The following is a 16816-nucleotide window of genomic DNA, read 5'->3' on the forward strand; positions in this document are numbered from 1 at the left end:
ATGAGATCAAAATTGAGCTGCAGAAATCCAGAATAAAATCTCAAGAACAATATCTCTACTGTTAAGAGTGGAGATGGAAATCTGGAAAAATTGTGAAAATTAGGATGAAAATAGTAAAGATGGGCTGTGCAAAAACCACAGCAAAGACAGAAGAAGTGACCAAACCTGGCATTAAGGTCATGGAGCGGCCTAGTTAAACTCCTGAACCCAATCCTATAGAAAAGCTGTAGATTTAAGATAAGGACTCAGAAAGACTAAAGAATTTAATGTGTTTTTGTAAAGAGGAGTCAAAATCTCAGCTTGTATGTGAAATCCTGGTGACCAACTCTAGAAAACGTGTCAACACTCTTTTATTCATCAAGATCTCAGTTGTAGGGGATCAAATATTTATTTGACCTGCAAAACAATTATTTATCTATTATTTAGTGCATATTTTTCTGAATTTTTTTGTTGTTCTGTCTCTGAATTAAAGTAAAGCATCTTGCCCGAGGAGACAACAAAAGAGACAGAGAGCGATCGATCAAACAGGGCACCCAACGATTATGGGACAAACTCCAATACTGGAAACTATCAAACTACAACTCTGTCCTGGAGAAGTCAGTTTGGATTTCTGGAAAAGAAACAACACAGTTTTCATTTGGTACAGTGGAAACATCAAACAAGCATAATTTAGCAGAAATACTCTTGTGGGAAACAGCTTGTGTCAATCAGGGATGTTGAAGCTGATCTGGTAGCTAATTCTACTCCATCCGAATGAAATGATGAATTGTTGACATAGCCAGGGGCTTGACGGGGTTAGAGTTGCCAAAAACTGAAAAAAATAAACAAGTCTCACTTTAACACACATTAAAAGTCTAACAAGTGTATGTTGTGTTTGTGTATTTTTCTTCATTCAGTGAAGTCATTCAAAACTGTACTCAGAAATTTGACTCAGACATTAGTAGAAGTAATATTACTCAAGTATTAAAAGTACTAGTTTTAGTAAATGTTGCCAGTAACTACCCACATTTCCCAGCACCCAATGTACCTAGAAAAAGAGGCACATTTTGGAATGCATTTTTGGGAATAACTTTATGAATTTATTCATTTTCCCCCAAACAAAAATATTAAAGTAGCTGAGTTAAACCCAACACTAAGTGATTAGTGTTGCTTTAGGAGACTGGAAGACTGCCATCCTAACACTGTTCCTGAATCTGCTCTTTGTTTTCTTAATGGGAGGATTGTTCATTGAGGTGCTTTTAACCAGAACTTGTTCCCTTCACATTTTCATGGCTGCTTTGTAAAACTAGAAACATGCAAATGCAACCAAACAACAGGCTAAATATTGTCCCTCATTCCACTCCAGCAGCTTTAGCTGCAGCTTTCTCACCAGTGACTCAACACTCATTAGGCGTCAGGTGAGATCCTTTGTTAGGCTGATGAACGTCAAACGAATCTGGATGCCGGTCTCATGTGGAAACAGATTAATTCAAGGTCGATTTGTATTTTTCCCTCCGCTCTTTTCCGCAGGGACCTACGTGACGCAAGTAACAGCCACAGACGCGGATGACCCAACCTATGGAAACAGTGCCAGAGTTGTATACAGCATCCTTCATGGTCAGCCATACTTCTCTGTTGACCCCAAAACAGGTAAGCTAAAAAGCTTTTCTTCCACATCTCGTATGTGTTATAAATTTGAATAATTAAATTCTAGAGGTGACTTTTCTGAAGAACTTTCACAGTGAGTTCAGCTACTCATTTGTTAAAGGTGACCTATTAGGCTTCTTTGAAGATAGTAGGATAGATCTATGGGCTATACGAAACAGGATCCTTACATTTTTTTTGCACAAAGTCATTCTTAGATAATGAGATTTTAGTCTCATCAGTTCTGCCTATTTTGAATTCTTTTAATAATGAGCTTCTTCAGGGCGTCTTGTCACTTTAGATCTAAATATATCCCCCAAACTCAACGTTTATAGTCACATGTTAAAGGACTGTAGACACATGTGCAATTATGCAACCGGATAGGTTTGAAAAGCACAAGTGGACCATCCTTCACAACCAAAACGAATGCATGAAATGGTTTCTGGTCAACAAAATAACCCTTGTCTTTTCCAGCATCCATTGTACCGTGCATAAAATCTATCATCACTAAAATCAGCTGACAAAATGTGCTGAAGCTTAGCTGGGGTTGCTAGGTAACAGGCGGTGCCAGCAGTTTTATGATGTTACATTCTGGAGGTTTTTGAAAGGGTTAACTTTCCAGACACCCAAAATCATTAACTTATTGCCAATAACAGTCTCTGGTTTTTTTTTTTATGTTTGGACTGATTTCAGAATCACTAAATCCCAAATGGAAGTACAAAAATGTACAAAGTGTGAATTTTGCACAATACATCTCCTTTAGAGAAATGGGTCAAGGCCTTTATTGGCGTTTCAGAGAGGAAAACTGTACTTGATTGGAAGGTTGATACTTGGACCCAAATGCAAGAAAGGACACAAGCAGATGAACCATATTGTTTTACTGCTAAAAAATTTCAAAATTTATAAAAAATGAGTTTTGTGTATCAAGGATTGAGATCAACAAAACAATGACAAATAATAACTATAAAAATGCAACTTTTTGATTCATTTACAACAACAAAAAAAATATTGGAAAGACAAGTAAAACTAACAATGTCACAGCATGACGGTTTGCCATGCTATCCCACGGGTCCAGACTCGATGCAGCCAAGTTGCAGCTTCTTCCTCACTGTCTCAGGTGTGTACTCTGGACACTGTTCAAGGTGTTCATGACGAGTCTGCACCCGAGGGATGTCGTTCTGGTACAGGAATAGAGCCTAACACTTACACTTTGGAAAATATCCAGATGTGCAATCTCACAAATGCATCATTTAAACTGTAAAGGACTTCTGGCACATTTTATTACCAATATCTCACTCTGTAGTATCTCCTATGTTTTTTCTTTGCACATTTCAAACTTTTTAATATCTGGCCTTTTTCAAGATGTACTGCCTAAAACTGCAACCATTCACTTGTCAGCTGAAAAGCTGTATATTATTTTAGTAATGCGGAAAAGTTAAATCCTGATTTTTCATCCAGTATTAATGTTGTACATAAAGTTAATATAGAGATGCTATCTGTCATATTGGCTTAAAGCCATACCATATTGCAACATAAGCTACAACAAACCTAACGCTAAATTAACATGCTAATACTAACATTCACAGCTTATCACTGGGTTTTTTCAGACTTGTTTAAAATGCACAGTAATTCCCTAGATGTCTCAGCTGTTAAGCAGATCATCTACTTCAGCCCGAGGAGAAGGATTTAGAGGTAATTAGGGAAATGGATTCTTAAACTGTATCTTATAGCATTCCAGTAGAAAACATGTCAAAGTTAACTCTCCATATGTGATTAGGCACAATAGACACACACTTATGGGTAAAAATTAGACTTTCAATAATTAATAAGTCCTAATTTTCTGTGCCAAGATTAAGGTTGATGATTTTTTAGTCAAATGCAGTAGAAAGCAACATGGCACCATTGCTCTTTTGGTCCAGTTTAAGCCAAGCTTTTGATGTTGCATTCAGCTCAATTGCAACCCTAGCCTCTGGTGGTGATGCAACAAGAACCACTGAAGAAAACAACACAAAAACGTCTGAAGAATACATGAACGTATTTCTTCACAAAATGTAAACAAAATGAAGTAGTGTCAGATATTAGTGGTTGTAGGATTTCTCTAATGTCTTTGGAAGAAGACCACAGGCCATTTCTCCAGCTAGTGCTGGACTCTCAGGCTTATTTTGGTTGAATTTACCCAGAATGCCTTGCACTGTAGTCCACTTCCTGCTTTTGGAGCTGTCTCTGGTCCACTTGGCATTCACACAGTCAAACTGCGCCAGAGTTCACTTCAACCGAAATGAGGCCGAGGTTTGTAGGTGGACTGAAGTTCATGTTTTTGTGCCACATCAGAGTTCATTCCGTCATGAACCTTTACTTCTGCTGTCAGCTCGACAACTACAGCTCCAGTTTCAGTTTTCATGAAAAACACAGAGTAACCCAACTTTTGTCATAGTCTGTACAATACTCTCCAGGACTGATTAAAGCTCATTTTTTCTCATCAAAGTCCGGCTACAAAGTGATGGGTGCTACTTTGTAGCAGGACTCATCACTTTTTCCTGCTACAAATTTGTCCAATAATAGATGGACAAATTATTTGTGCCCATCCAAAGTATCAGCACAAACCGTTCTTCTTAGTCTGTCTAGGACATCATTATGTAGTATCCAATTTCTTTACTGTTAAATGTTTTTCCAAATCCTTGTTAAACCACCAAACATCTTCTTACCCAGTCAATGAAATAAAACTATTAATAATTTATAATGGGCTTCATGATCTTTGCTCTGTTATCTAGCAGAGAAACAAATATAGATATAAAAATATCAATTTAGCGTTACCCACTGAACTTCTTTTGAATCTGCACACATAATTTGGCTCACAAATGCTGTATTTTAGGATTTCACAAGAAGAGGTTTAAATAGCAGATCAGCCTTTAACATCAGAATCTGCATATACAGTAAATATCTGGTACGTTCCTATGCATGAGTGGAACTATGTGCACGACATGCAACGTTCTGTTGGGAAACTATATAAAGTGACATAGAAACAAAGCGTAGAGAACTCTCAGCTACCTGGGAACATTAAAGTTTGTCATGCAGATACAGCAAAAGTAAAAAGAGTGGACCAATCCAAAACCTTATGTCAGCAAATGCATCTTTCAGCAGCAGTAATGTATGTAGTTCACTCTGCACTTAACTAAATTATTAATCATCTGAAATAATGTCAAGCTGAGTGTAAACATCACAAATACTGGAGAAAGAAAGTCCAGCTGTTAAGTAGGGTGGAGGATGTGTGACGCAGAAGGCCATTTTGTGGATGAATACCAGAACATTGTTAATAAAAAAAAAATTTAAATGGGCTAAGTGGACAGCTGCCCAAAGCAGCATGAGCTGCTACACTGGCAAACAATTGTGCAGTTAAATATGAAGCTTATATTTTGTTTGAAAGGTAATTATTTAACAAAGACTTTCTAGAATGTTGCAATTTAATTTGTGTTTCTTGAAGTGTCATAGTGTAAACTGTCTTAAATCATTTTTTTATGTTTCTTGACAGTTATGCAGAGACATTTTTGTCTTGATCAAAAGGCAAACAAACTAGACATAATTTTGTAATGAACTTTAGTTTTATGTAATTTTTTGCAGACTTTTAACTGCATGGCATACGGTATGTTTGTGCCTTGTTTTGAGTGTTTACAGCATTGTTTTTTGTTTCTTTCACTTTTTTTTTTCTACATAGAATATTAAAAGACATGTGTGTGTGTCTGATCTAAATGATGCCTCACATTGGATGGAGCCTGTTGGCCCAGGACACCAAACCGTCTTGAACCGCCCCTGCTCTCATGTCAACCCTCAGGAACGAATCGGAACGAACACCCGCATAAAAAAGGATCTTATCCTCATCTTTACCAGCAGTGTCAATAATTCTGAAGATGTAAAATACACTGCAGATCTCTGTCAGACAAAGCTTCATAAATATGCAGCGTCTTTCAAGTACAGTTGCGATGGCAGAATGCTATTATATCACTGCAGTGCATCAAAACGAGAGGTAAAGCCATGAAATTACTGCATCCCCGATGCTCTGATTGTGGGCTGCCAGCGTTCTGCAGCTGATGGTTCGAACTTGGGTCCCTAAAAGAAAAATAAAACAAAAGCATTTGTTTCTGCATTGACAGAATTTATTTCTCTCACTCATTTGTTGATAAATTGTGTCAAAAGCAGGTGAAAAGGGCTCGGGGTGGATGTGGTATATGGAGCATGACTGCTCTAAATCTGAAATAACTTTGCACCGGCAGAACTGTGTTGCTGTTCCTCTGCTATCTGGGGCATTTCAATGCATATGGAAATAGGATCATGCATATCACACAGCCAGATAAGGTGGAATCTGTTGCTGATCGCGCTACTCATCCCACAGCTTTGCAGAGCACCTACTGTGATTACATTTCAAACTGATGGTAGAAGAAAAAGAATGAAACTGTTAAAGCGAATGTTTGTCCTGCCGGGGCTGCCGCTATCTCCAAACACACAGGAGAAGAGGAGGGAGAAACGCTGGGAGGTAAAAGGTGAACAAAGGGACGCAAAGTTGTTGTAGTTAACTAAAACTAATGAAATAACAAAAACTGAAATGGAGAAAACTATTTTGTGAAGTGAAATAAATAAAAACAGTAATTTATTCCCTACCTAATCCATCCCAATGGATGTGAAACTGATTTTAATTCCCCCCACACGTAGTTTACGGTCATCCATATTCTTCGACAGCAAAAGTTAAGAGAAATCACAAGACAGTTGGTTGATCAACAATAATAAAATATATTTTTTGACAAATATATCTTCTATTGAGTATTCATCACCCGATCAGTGTTTAGTAATCACAATACAATACTTTGAGATTTCTGAATTCTACAATTGAAGCAAAGTATGAAAAAACTAAAACTACTTCTATAACTAACAAAAACTAAAAAGTCTTTAACTTAGGTGAAACACACTAAAAACGAATTAAACAAACAACAGATTACAACAAAATACAAATTAAGACCTAAACTATAACAACATGAACAAATCTGAGTGTGTCCCACAAAGAACGATGGCAAAAACCTCAAAAACAATCAGCGTCCCAGAGGTCTGTGGATCAAATGGAAGAGCATCTTTATGTAATTGATGAAATAATGGAAAAAGGAAGTTGAGTCCAACCTGTGCTGCATGCTTCTCCTTAGCCTGCCAACCTCCCATTGACCCCACTATTAATCTGCAGTATAAACCCTCTCTGATCTCAGGGTCTCAGATCCTCCAGTGAGTCATTATATGGCTTCACCAGTGCTCCGTATTGAATGTCAAGTGTTTCCAGTTTGTAAGGTGACCTCCATTTTCGGCCTCATACTTCTGCAGCTCCATGCGGAGGAGTGAGCTTCTTTGCTGGCCATATATTGTGCATTTTGAAGTAAATTGAGCGCCTCTCTGCTTGCCTTGTGTATAACCCTCGATTTCTTTCTCTTTTTATGTCCCAACTGCTCTTTCCCACTACCTCCTTTTTCTTTTTTTTTCCCCACTTTGTCTGCCTTCTCTTTTACCTCCTACTCTCATAAATCTTGCTCTCACACCAGGCGTTATAAAGACAGCTTTGCCCAATATGGACAGGGAAATGAAAGAAGAGTACCAGGTATTAATCCAGGCCAAGGACATGGGCGGGCAACTGGGAGGACTGGCTGGGACCACCATTGTCAACATTACGCTCAGCGACGTTAACGATAACCCACCCAGGTTCTCTAAAAGTAAGTGTACTCTGAAGACCTTAATATTGATTAAAAAAAAAAAGCATGAGTTCCACTGACAGATTATTTCACTTGTAATATAGGGGAAAAATCTTGTTATAAGTGAAATAATCTGCTAGTGTAACTAGATTTATACTTTTTAGTCACAGCAAACATCCCAGAAAAAGCAGTAAATCTCATTCCTGTATGTGGAATTGCAGTAAAAAGCGGCTCTTTGAAGTGTTTCGCAGGTAACTCGGATGTATACTTTTCAGACTTTTATTCTAAAATCACCTTGAAAACCTTCTAGAAATGTCCTTCCACTTCAAAACACGCTCAGTTTAGTCTGTCACATAAATTTCCTCAAAAATACATCGAAGTTACTTGTAATGTGACAATGTTTTGACACTTTGCTATGAATGCAAGTTTTGTAGAAACACAGCGACCTTACCCAGGTTCACAGATGATTTCATAATAAAACAAACACTCCACAATTACAGCAAGGCAGGAGGCTTTCATCATCACTTCTCTTCATAATTGCTTTTCATTATTTGTCATTATGCTCCGTCGTAAGCAGTGGCCTGTTTATTTGTTGTGATTGCATCTACAGCTACAACTCCTGGCAAATAAAGCAGGGTAGATGTTATTTCGCTCGTGGGCATCCGTCTATATTTAGATCAGATTTGAGATTTGTTGCTGCAGCGTCAGGGATTCAGTCAGTGTGTTTAAACTCTGTATTTTTGTTCCCGTAAGCTGCTGCTAAACCAGATTACCTCGATTGTAGCGTTTACTAAATCATGCGGCGACCCAACGTTTAAAATAACATAAGGCAAACCAAAACGTCTGCTTCCCTGCATACTTTGAAGCACATGTATTAAAGTGTATGCTAATTATATTCTTGATAGAAGCAGCAGGGGAGCAAGAATAGAAAGCAAAAGATACTCCTCCGTATTGATGCGGCTTCTTTGTGTGCTTTGAGGTGACACTGAGCGCTCTGCCCTGAATGTAAATACAGCCAGTCAGACGGTCAAGCTCTTCTGGCTGCTAGGAAAAGATGATATTTCCATAATGCTGTCACAGCACTGAGGCTTGGGCCCAGCATCCCCGCTCCTCTGCCCCATCCTATCCTCTTTTGTCTCCCACTGCTCACCGCTACAAAGGGCATTCAGGTTTTAAGGAATGAGAAGAAAAAAATTACCATTGGAGATTGTGTGCATTATCCCGTGACATTCCTGATTTTCCCTCTTACACATTTTCTCTATGTTCGCTCTTTTTCTTTGACAAACATAATGTTATAGTTTTGATATGAGACAGACTAAATACAGAATTTAGTTTTTAAATAGCTGTTTCATTTATTACAGAGAAAATACTCCAAACTAATTTGGTCTACCGTGAAAAAGTAATTGCCCCCTTTGTTAACTGACAAATGAACTGTGACTAATAGCATTTTTTGGAAAGCTGAGTTAAATTTTATTCGCCACATCCCAGCCCGATTACTGCCAAATCTGGACAATTGTGATTTTATTTAAATAGAAGCTGTCTGACAATAACAGGTACATTAGAAGATAGAAATAAATAACATGGTGCCATCTGAGAGCCAGTATTCAGAAATGTATAAACTATAAATAATCACTCTTTGCACCTGTGCAACAAAGGCTACGTTCAGACAGCACGTTCTCATGCTCATTTCCAATCTTTTACTAAAGTACAATATTTTTACGCTGTCATTCTTACAACTAACACACCTGCCTGCAATGAAACTTTGGTGCAAACGGTTTACCACCACAAAGCAACCCGCATGCACACAAGAAGAAGGTTGACATAGCAAAGCAGCCCAGATAGATAACAGATACATTTTACAGTTCAGCAATGGGAATGAACGGCGTTGTCACAAGATCATAACAACATGAAGGAAGCTAATAAAAAAGAAAGTACAACAAATAGCAACGGCTTTTAGTGGAGTACTGAGCAAAAATGGAGAGTTTGGTTTGGATTTTTCCTGCTGTGTAAACATTGCTAACTGTGTCAATGACTTGAAAGTCACAGAAAAGCCAACAGAGCAGCTCAGGCTTCACTTAAAAACATTCATAATCAGGTTTCCAAACAAAAATCACCAGTAACCAGGAAGCATCTTAGCACTTTTAAATCTTAATGAAACAACTTCAGTTGTGTCTTACACATATCTATTACAGCATTTCAGAAAATAAAAAATATGCCATCAAACGTGTTGGTGTTAGTGTGGTGGGATGGGGCTGCTCTGCTGACTCAGAAGTAGCACCATTCCACATCATAAAACCAACATAAAGGTGTCTGTTGATGTTTAAATGTGTTAAAGTTGATCGAATGATCTAACCAAGTCAACCTTTGGCCTAATAAACCACAAACGTCACATTTTTGGCTATTTTCCTTTCCATGGAGCCAAACAATGTCCAGGATCTGATTAGGCTGGAAAAAGCATAAGAAAATGTCAACTGCATCCTGTTTGCACCAATAGCTTTCATTTTATTTAAAAGGGACAATGTAGATTGGTCACATCAATGCTCCCTTATCCGTCAGTAAGACTAATTCTCATACATAAGGTTGATTTGTGAACATCAGCTGAGAGTAGAAAAACTCTACAATCAAATCCTCAAACACTATATTGAAAATCTATGGAAAAAAATAAACATCTGTGAATGCCGCTCTGTGTGATTGAAAGATATTAACTGTTAGAATGAAATTAAAGGTGCTAATTAAGCATAAGGCATTGAGATGTGATGAATTCCTAAACATTTTTTTGAGAAACAGCCAGGGCTGGTATTTTATCTCAGATTGCTGGAGCGATTCAACTCATGGAGTGAACTTTTGGGTCAACTACACACCGGAACCACAGATAAAAGTTGATCAATCAGACAGTACACCATGAAAACTGAAAAAGACTGTTTTGCTTTGAGATCTATTGCTTTGATCCTTTTTGCAAAAACTTTGTGTTGTGGCAATGATTTTAAAAAATTTTTACGTACAGACCAAAATTGTGTATTTAACCTTGTTTTACAAAGGCTTTATTTATTTGCCACCAGCGAAAAACATTCTTTTCTTTAATCCTGTCTCACATGATGAATTCACACCAAGATGGAGTTGGAGTTTATTTTGTCAAATAAAGGCCAAAGTAATCAAATTCAAACAGAAAGATAATCAGATTTTCTTGAAGCGCCCTAGGCTGTTTTTTTTTTTTTGTTGTTATCTCAAAAGTGAAGCATGTTTGGAATTTTTTCTGAATTCAATTTAAAAATGTGCAAGGACAGAAAAAAGGGAACTTGCTTAGCCTTTCAAAGGGAAGCAATTTGAATTACTTATAGAATTTCATTCAATAATCAAAAAAAAGTCTCCAATGTGTTGAAGTTAATCATTTCTACATAAATGTCCAAACAGAGAAAAGAACAAGGACATTTTAGCTGTGTTGTTTCCCAGATCGTACATGCAGTTATGGACTCTGAATGACTCGCACCTGTTTCATGATCTCAGCCCGTAAGGGTGTCAGACGTGAAATGCAACCCAGACGTTGTCAGTTCAGACAGAAACTAATCTTTAAGTAGATCTCAGAGAGTGAAGTGAGGCATAGAAATGATTAATTTCCTTCCACTTCAGGTGTAAGCGATAATCAGTCAGTCAGCTGTTTGCCCGTCCGTGGATAAAAAATAAAAAAAACCTGGGATATGCTGTTTTAGTTTGGTCTTACTGGTTTGTTTCAGGCTATTTCAATGAAACTCCAATAATGCCATGGAAAAAGTAAAGGCTTGACATCAAACAGAGAGAATCACAGCTCCTTTGCTTATGGGTAAATACTTTTAGACTTCCTTTGGAGAGTTAGGGAATAACCATAGAAGTAGTGATGTGAGGAGTTTGCTGTTTCCTTTTGATGTCAGGTGATAAACCCGTCTCTGCTCTCATTTTCTCGGACAGGTTTCTTCCACCTGAGAGTTCCTGAATCCTCTGCAATGGGGTCCGCCGTCGGCAGAATAAAGGCCCACGACTTGGACATTGGGAGGAACGCTGAAGTAGAGTACACCATCGTTCCCGGCGATGGAGGCGCCATGTTTGACATCACAACCAATGAGCACAACCAAGAGGGGATGATCATTCTCAAAAGGGTACACTAACTATTAATCCACTTATGATTAATTGCTGATTAATTGAGTTCCAATTGATTAACTAATAATGCTCGCCTAGACCTTCTTTCAATGGTGTAGTTTAGCTGCCATCTAGTAGGGGGTGACGCTGGTCATCCTTAAATGGAGCCAGATAATACAGAAACAAGGATGGCGGGGCCTTACTAGAACGGGAAAGAAATGGCTCAGACTCTGATGTGGATGCGCTTCATGTGGTTCTGTTTTGAAATATCAACACTCTATAAACATCTTAAATGATCACCTTAATGGAGCAACATCAACTTCTTATTCAAAAATGATTGATGTTTTGCATGATGGTGAGGATGCTACGACAGAATAGCAGAGGGGACGATGCAGAAATGTAGTAAAAATGTGGATAAAAATCATGAATCCAAAGAGCACGGTTAATTTTGAGGGCTGTCAGAGTTTTAACATTTTACTTAAAAACCAATGTATGGTACTACAATATAAATATCTCTTTATTCATGGGGAAGTAAGACTATCATATGTTATATTCATTTCATTTTTACGTTTGTATTGAGCTAACCTAAGAGGTACAAGGGAACATGGATGCTTATGGATTAATAGTTAATCAGTTGATATAATCAATAAACGTAAGATTAACTCATTAATCGAAAACTTGCAACCCTACTACTTCCACTTTTCACTCACTCTGTTATTACATGTTTTGATGTTGTGATGCATTTTCTTTCTTGGTTGTAAGTCGATGCATAATTTCAGTTTATTGGTGTCTTGTTGATAAGTTGGTGGTAGGATGGAGGATTGGGACCTATTCTGCAATAATGTGAGCTCAGAGAACAATTACTTTTCTGCATTGAAAGAAATCAGTTGTGGTGGTTTAAATAATCCCTCTGCCGATTTTTCAAGCATGTTCCAGTAGGAGATGACTCAGCAGCAGACCCAGAACTTGTCAGAGCAAATATATATATTACTTCTGGTCTATGAACAACTTGGAAAATGAGCTGAAGAGTCGCTCTACAGGTGAACTGTCAAACTGTTTCTTGTTTTTCACCTTTGGGACCAAACAAGCCAATCTAGTGATTTGTTTTAGATTATGTTTCATGTATGACGTGAATTAGATTAAAGGAGGTGACAAATAGCAGTTTGTTGTCAAAGAAACAATACAGTGATGTCTTGTTGGTTGATGTCTTAACATTACAGGCCTCTGCTCAGCTCATGTGTAAGCCTGTGAGATCAAATGGTGACTTTCTCTATTATCAGTGCTTACAGTTTTCAATTGTATCATTTTCAAAGGATTAGGCATTTATGTCAGATATGCAGTGAACCCCTGGTATTTATAGAGATTAGGGACCGATTGCATAAATCTGAATCAATATCCGATGCCAAATAGACCTTAATATGCATTTATACACAGTGGAAACCAGTCTGGGTAATGCAGCACAAGCTAACACCCACAGTACTGTTTATCTTTTTTCTCCCAAATTTATTGAAGGACATACATACTAAGAAACAAAACATACTAAGAGTCACCTCCTTATGTGGTAAATTACCTGCAGAAAATGTTTTACTGGTGAGATAAAGCAGCATCTGTTCACTCCTGCTAAATGTATTTTTACATCTAAAGAAAGTAACTGAAAATTCATATTGTAAATAGCATAATAACAAATTTATATATTAGCAATAGATTATTTTTACACTGTTTGTTCTTGGCTGGAGTGGAAGGTACTTATTTGCGTCCTTAACATTGAATTCATTTTTTTTTGCACGCTCTTTTAGTGCGGCGCAGAGTCATCACTCAGGAAAGCGCTGAACTTCTGAGGAGACGCCGGTGGTTGAGTGCTGCATTTGAACTCTGGCATTTCTTTCAAGTGTGAGAGGCTGTCTAAATCCTGTCCAAAAACTTTGTGCTTCGACAGATCAGCAGAGAAAGAGAAACATACAGTATGAAGCATCGAAGCCCTGCCCCGCTCGCGAGACTTTTTTAAAAATAGAAGAGCTATCATACCTGACAGGAAATGGAAGAGGTGGGATGCAAGCACATACAGAATGTCTCACAAGCGGGGAGGTTTAAAAATAAACAGCAATTCCCAGTCACTAGGGGGAGGGAGAGAGAGCATGAAGGGGAAGTTTGGTTTTTTGCACTTCCCAGAGTCAAAGACTCACCCATTTGTTAGACTTCTAATAATGTGACTCACCCTTTTTCTGCCTTGTTTTACCTAAAATATATATTTTCTTCTTTAAAAGACGTAGAGGCAGATGTTGGGTCAGAGCCTGTGATCTGTACCTCATTTGATGTCGAGTTGCTGCTGTCCAAGCGGTGAAGCGCATCTCAAAGCGATGACATAAGTCTTTCTGAGCGCCTGAGCTATCTAAAGCATTCACTTAGCATGTCAGGGCTCATTTGCTTTGCCATATGTTCTGATGGATTAATACACCCACAGCACTGTGACCTCCTCTCAAAAGTATCTCATTTAATACCAACTACTTTTACCACATAAAGCATTTTTAGAGTCATAATATCTCTTTAGAAAATGGCAAGTGGCATAAAAGAGTGTGATACATTAGAGAAATGTATTGCTCCCAGGATAAACCCTTAGAGATATATCATCTCATTTTCAAAGGAGATCCGCAACTGCCAGAGGTGAATGGAAAAAAAAAAAAGACATTAGAGCCTAAAACTAAAATTAGAGTGAGAAATATGGTGCTGGAGCCAATGAGATGAGTCCCAATCTGCTCAAAAGCTCTACACTGTAAGAAGATTTGACATGAAATCAATTACTGTTTTTGAAAATATGTTTGCATATTTTTTCACTTTAGGATTATTTAAATCATAAATGTTCATTCGAAGTACATTAAGAATTATATTTTATGCATTATATATATATATATATATATATATATATATATATATATATATATATATATATATATATATATATATATATATATATATTCAGCTTCCCAAGCTGTATTTTCCTTCCAACATTTCAGATATCTTGACAAAGTAATTTTAAAAAAGTCACATTTTCCATGAAAAATGTTACGTTTTATTCCACAGAATAATATGTGAACAGGTGAATCCAGGGATATTTAACTGTCTCAACAGGACACGTATTATCAGCCTGTTTGATCCATTCCAAAACAACTAAGATGAGTGTTTTGGGCTCATTCTCCAGTTCACACCTGATTGACCAGCAGACTCGGTTTGATTGGGGACCAAAATTGCAACTTTTGTAGCATTTGCAACGTGCAGCTGCTGCAGGTCTCTTTCATGCTGCACTGCGTCAGACAAACCAAATCGTTTAAAAACCTGTTCCCCTCCTCTCCTGTGAGGGCGCTGCACTAAGAACCACTGAAGGAAATGACAAGAAAACCTCTGAAGAAGTCACTGGGTTCAACTTCCTTCATGAAATGTAAACAAACACGTATTTTTTGCCAACCAGGAAATACGCAAAAGAACCGGTGCATCCAAAACTTACAACTTCAGGATCCAAATTTACTCTGTTCTAATGATCTGTACTCTGTTGTTTGCAGACTGGAGGAAATATGAGTTTGTTGAGGGCAACAAAAAGCATCTGCAACTTGCTGAAAACTTTTATTCAAATAAAATAAGTAATAAGTGGATTTATATAAATTCATCATGACTGCAAAATGTTGCAACCATGGCATATTTATTGCAAACATTTAAGTTACATAATATTATCATTTCAAATAGAAATATATCAATTTAAATTAACCTTTTAAACCCCAAATTTAAGTAGATTATCTCCAGAAGCGTGATTGTCCTTCAGACTGGAACAGTAGCTCTTGAGATGACTTTATCAGTCAGTCTGAACTTCAGTTCTGCTTTACAGCAAAAGCAGACGTCAAATCCTTCATCAGTCTTTATGTCAGCTCTCATAACGTGGTCAGGACTTTCTGCTTCATAAAAGTCTGCCCATTAAGAAAGTATCTTCTCATTTGTGTATGTGGCCTTGGTCTGGCATGACCCCATCTCCTCAGGGTGTTAAAATCTTACAGATCAATCATGTCCAAACACATTAATAAAATTAATATCCTGCTTTTCCCACAGGCATGGCCGCAGAAGGCGAGGACATGATGATGTTAGTTCACTTTAGGCGCTTAAAGCTTCCAGCTTAATGACAGTGGGTGGGTAATGTGCATTTATGAGAGTTGCATGAAAAGAGAATAAAACAAGAGCCTCAACAAAGTCTCATTAGTGTTTCAGGGGCCAAGATACACCTACTCTTAGAATAATAGCAAGCATCAGCAAAAGGGGCATTAATAGAGGTATGAATGAAGGAAATGAACCTGTGCCTGATTACGTGACTGTTTTGCCACAATAATCAGAATTAAACCTGTCATTACTCAGAGATTCAGACTCAGTGAACTCGCTCCGACTGCTTTTGTTTGCAGCTTTAAACAGGGAAGAAAAATTCTGCTTAATAACTTACAAACTGTTTCATTTACTTAGATTATATGCCTTAGCTATCAGAGTCTGTGGTACAAGTAGACTTATATACGACGGCTTATTATGACCAAAAACAAAACAAGAAAAGGAATACATTTCCACCAACTAACTCAGAAAAGTTGAAATTTTATAAAGAAAAGAACGTGGAAATCTCGGAGCCCTAAAGGTCAAAAGTTTGCTACCAAAAAAAAAAAATTTGATTAATGTCGGAAATTTTCTAGAAAAAGCTTGAAAAAGTCAAAAAAGCTGGACTTTTTTGATACTCACAAATTTCCCAGTTTTTTCTAAAAAATTTCAGACAATCTCTTATTTTTTTCTCACAAATTTTAAACTTTTTAATTTATATTTTTTTAAGTTTCTTTTCTGATTAATCTAAACATTTTGGAGTTTTTTTTCTTGCTAATTTTGACTTTTCAAACTCAGAAATTTCCACGTTTTTTTTCTGGAAATGTCTGAAATTAATCAAAAACTTTTTGAGTTTTTGATGGAAATTTCGTACTACGTTTGCATTTTTTTTCTACAATGGCCCTAGTATACTTTACATCATTACAAAGTTTTACCTTATTCCAAAATGTGCTATGTTTCTCTTGCAAAACGTGTAACACACACGTGTTGAAGAGACAGCTGCCCACACATGAAGCTGCAAAGTGAAACATCCACTAATGTAAGCTTTTACCTGCCGACGGTGTTGCTCGCGGTCTGACTCGGCTAACATAAGAACCTCGCTCGCTGATACCTTCCTGCTCTGTTCTCTACGTTTCCCTTTGGCAAGATGCAGCAGACCCCTGTGGTGAGCTTAAATGCCATTTGTTGTCAGAGGTATTGAGATTCGGAAGAATAAAGAACGGCAAAGGAATGCCACGTTTGCATAA

The 16816-nt window shown here is 37.5% G+C and overlaps 1 protein-coding gene across 2 annotated transcripts in view; it reads left to right on the top strand.

The window, feature by feature from the left end:
- The window catches only part of LOC122824190 (cadherin-12-like), a 147498-nt gene that overhangs the window by 85977 nt on the left and 44705 nt on the right, over positions 1–16816 (top strand). The window contains exons 4-6 of one of the 2 annotated variants that reach the window (XM_044104486.1): positions 1510–1629; positions 7197–7364; positions 11286–11473. In XM_044104486.1, coding sequence (XP_043960421.1) covers positions 1510–1629; positions 7197–7364; positions 11286–11473 — 476 coding nt within the window. The remainder of the gene's footprint in view (positions 1–1509; positions 1630–7196; positions 7365–11285; positions 11474–16816) is intronic. The other variant, XM_044104487.1, reaches the window with a different exon arrangement.

This window comes from Gambusia affinis, linkage group LG21 (assembly GCF_019740435.1).
Source record: "Gambusia affinis linkage group LG21, SWU_Gaff_1.0, whole genome shotgun sequence".
Lineage (NCBI taxonomy): Eukaryota > Metazoa > Chordata > Actinopteri > Cyprinodontiformes > Poeciliidae > Gambusia > Gambusia affinis.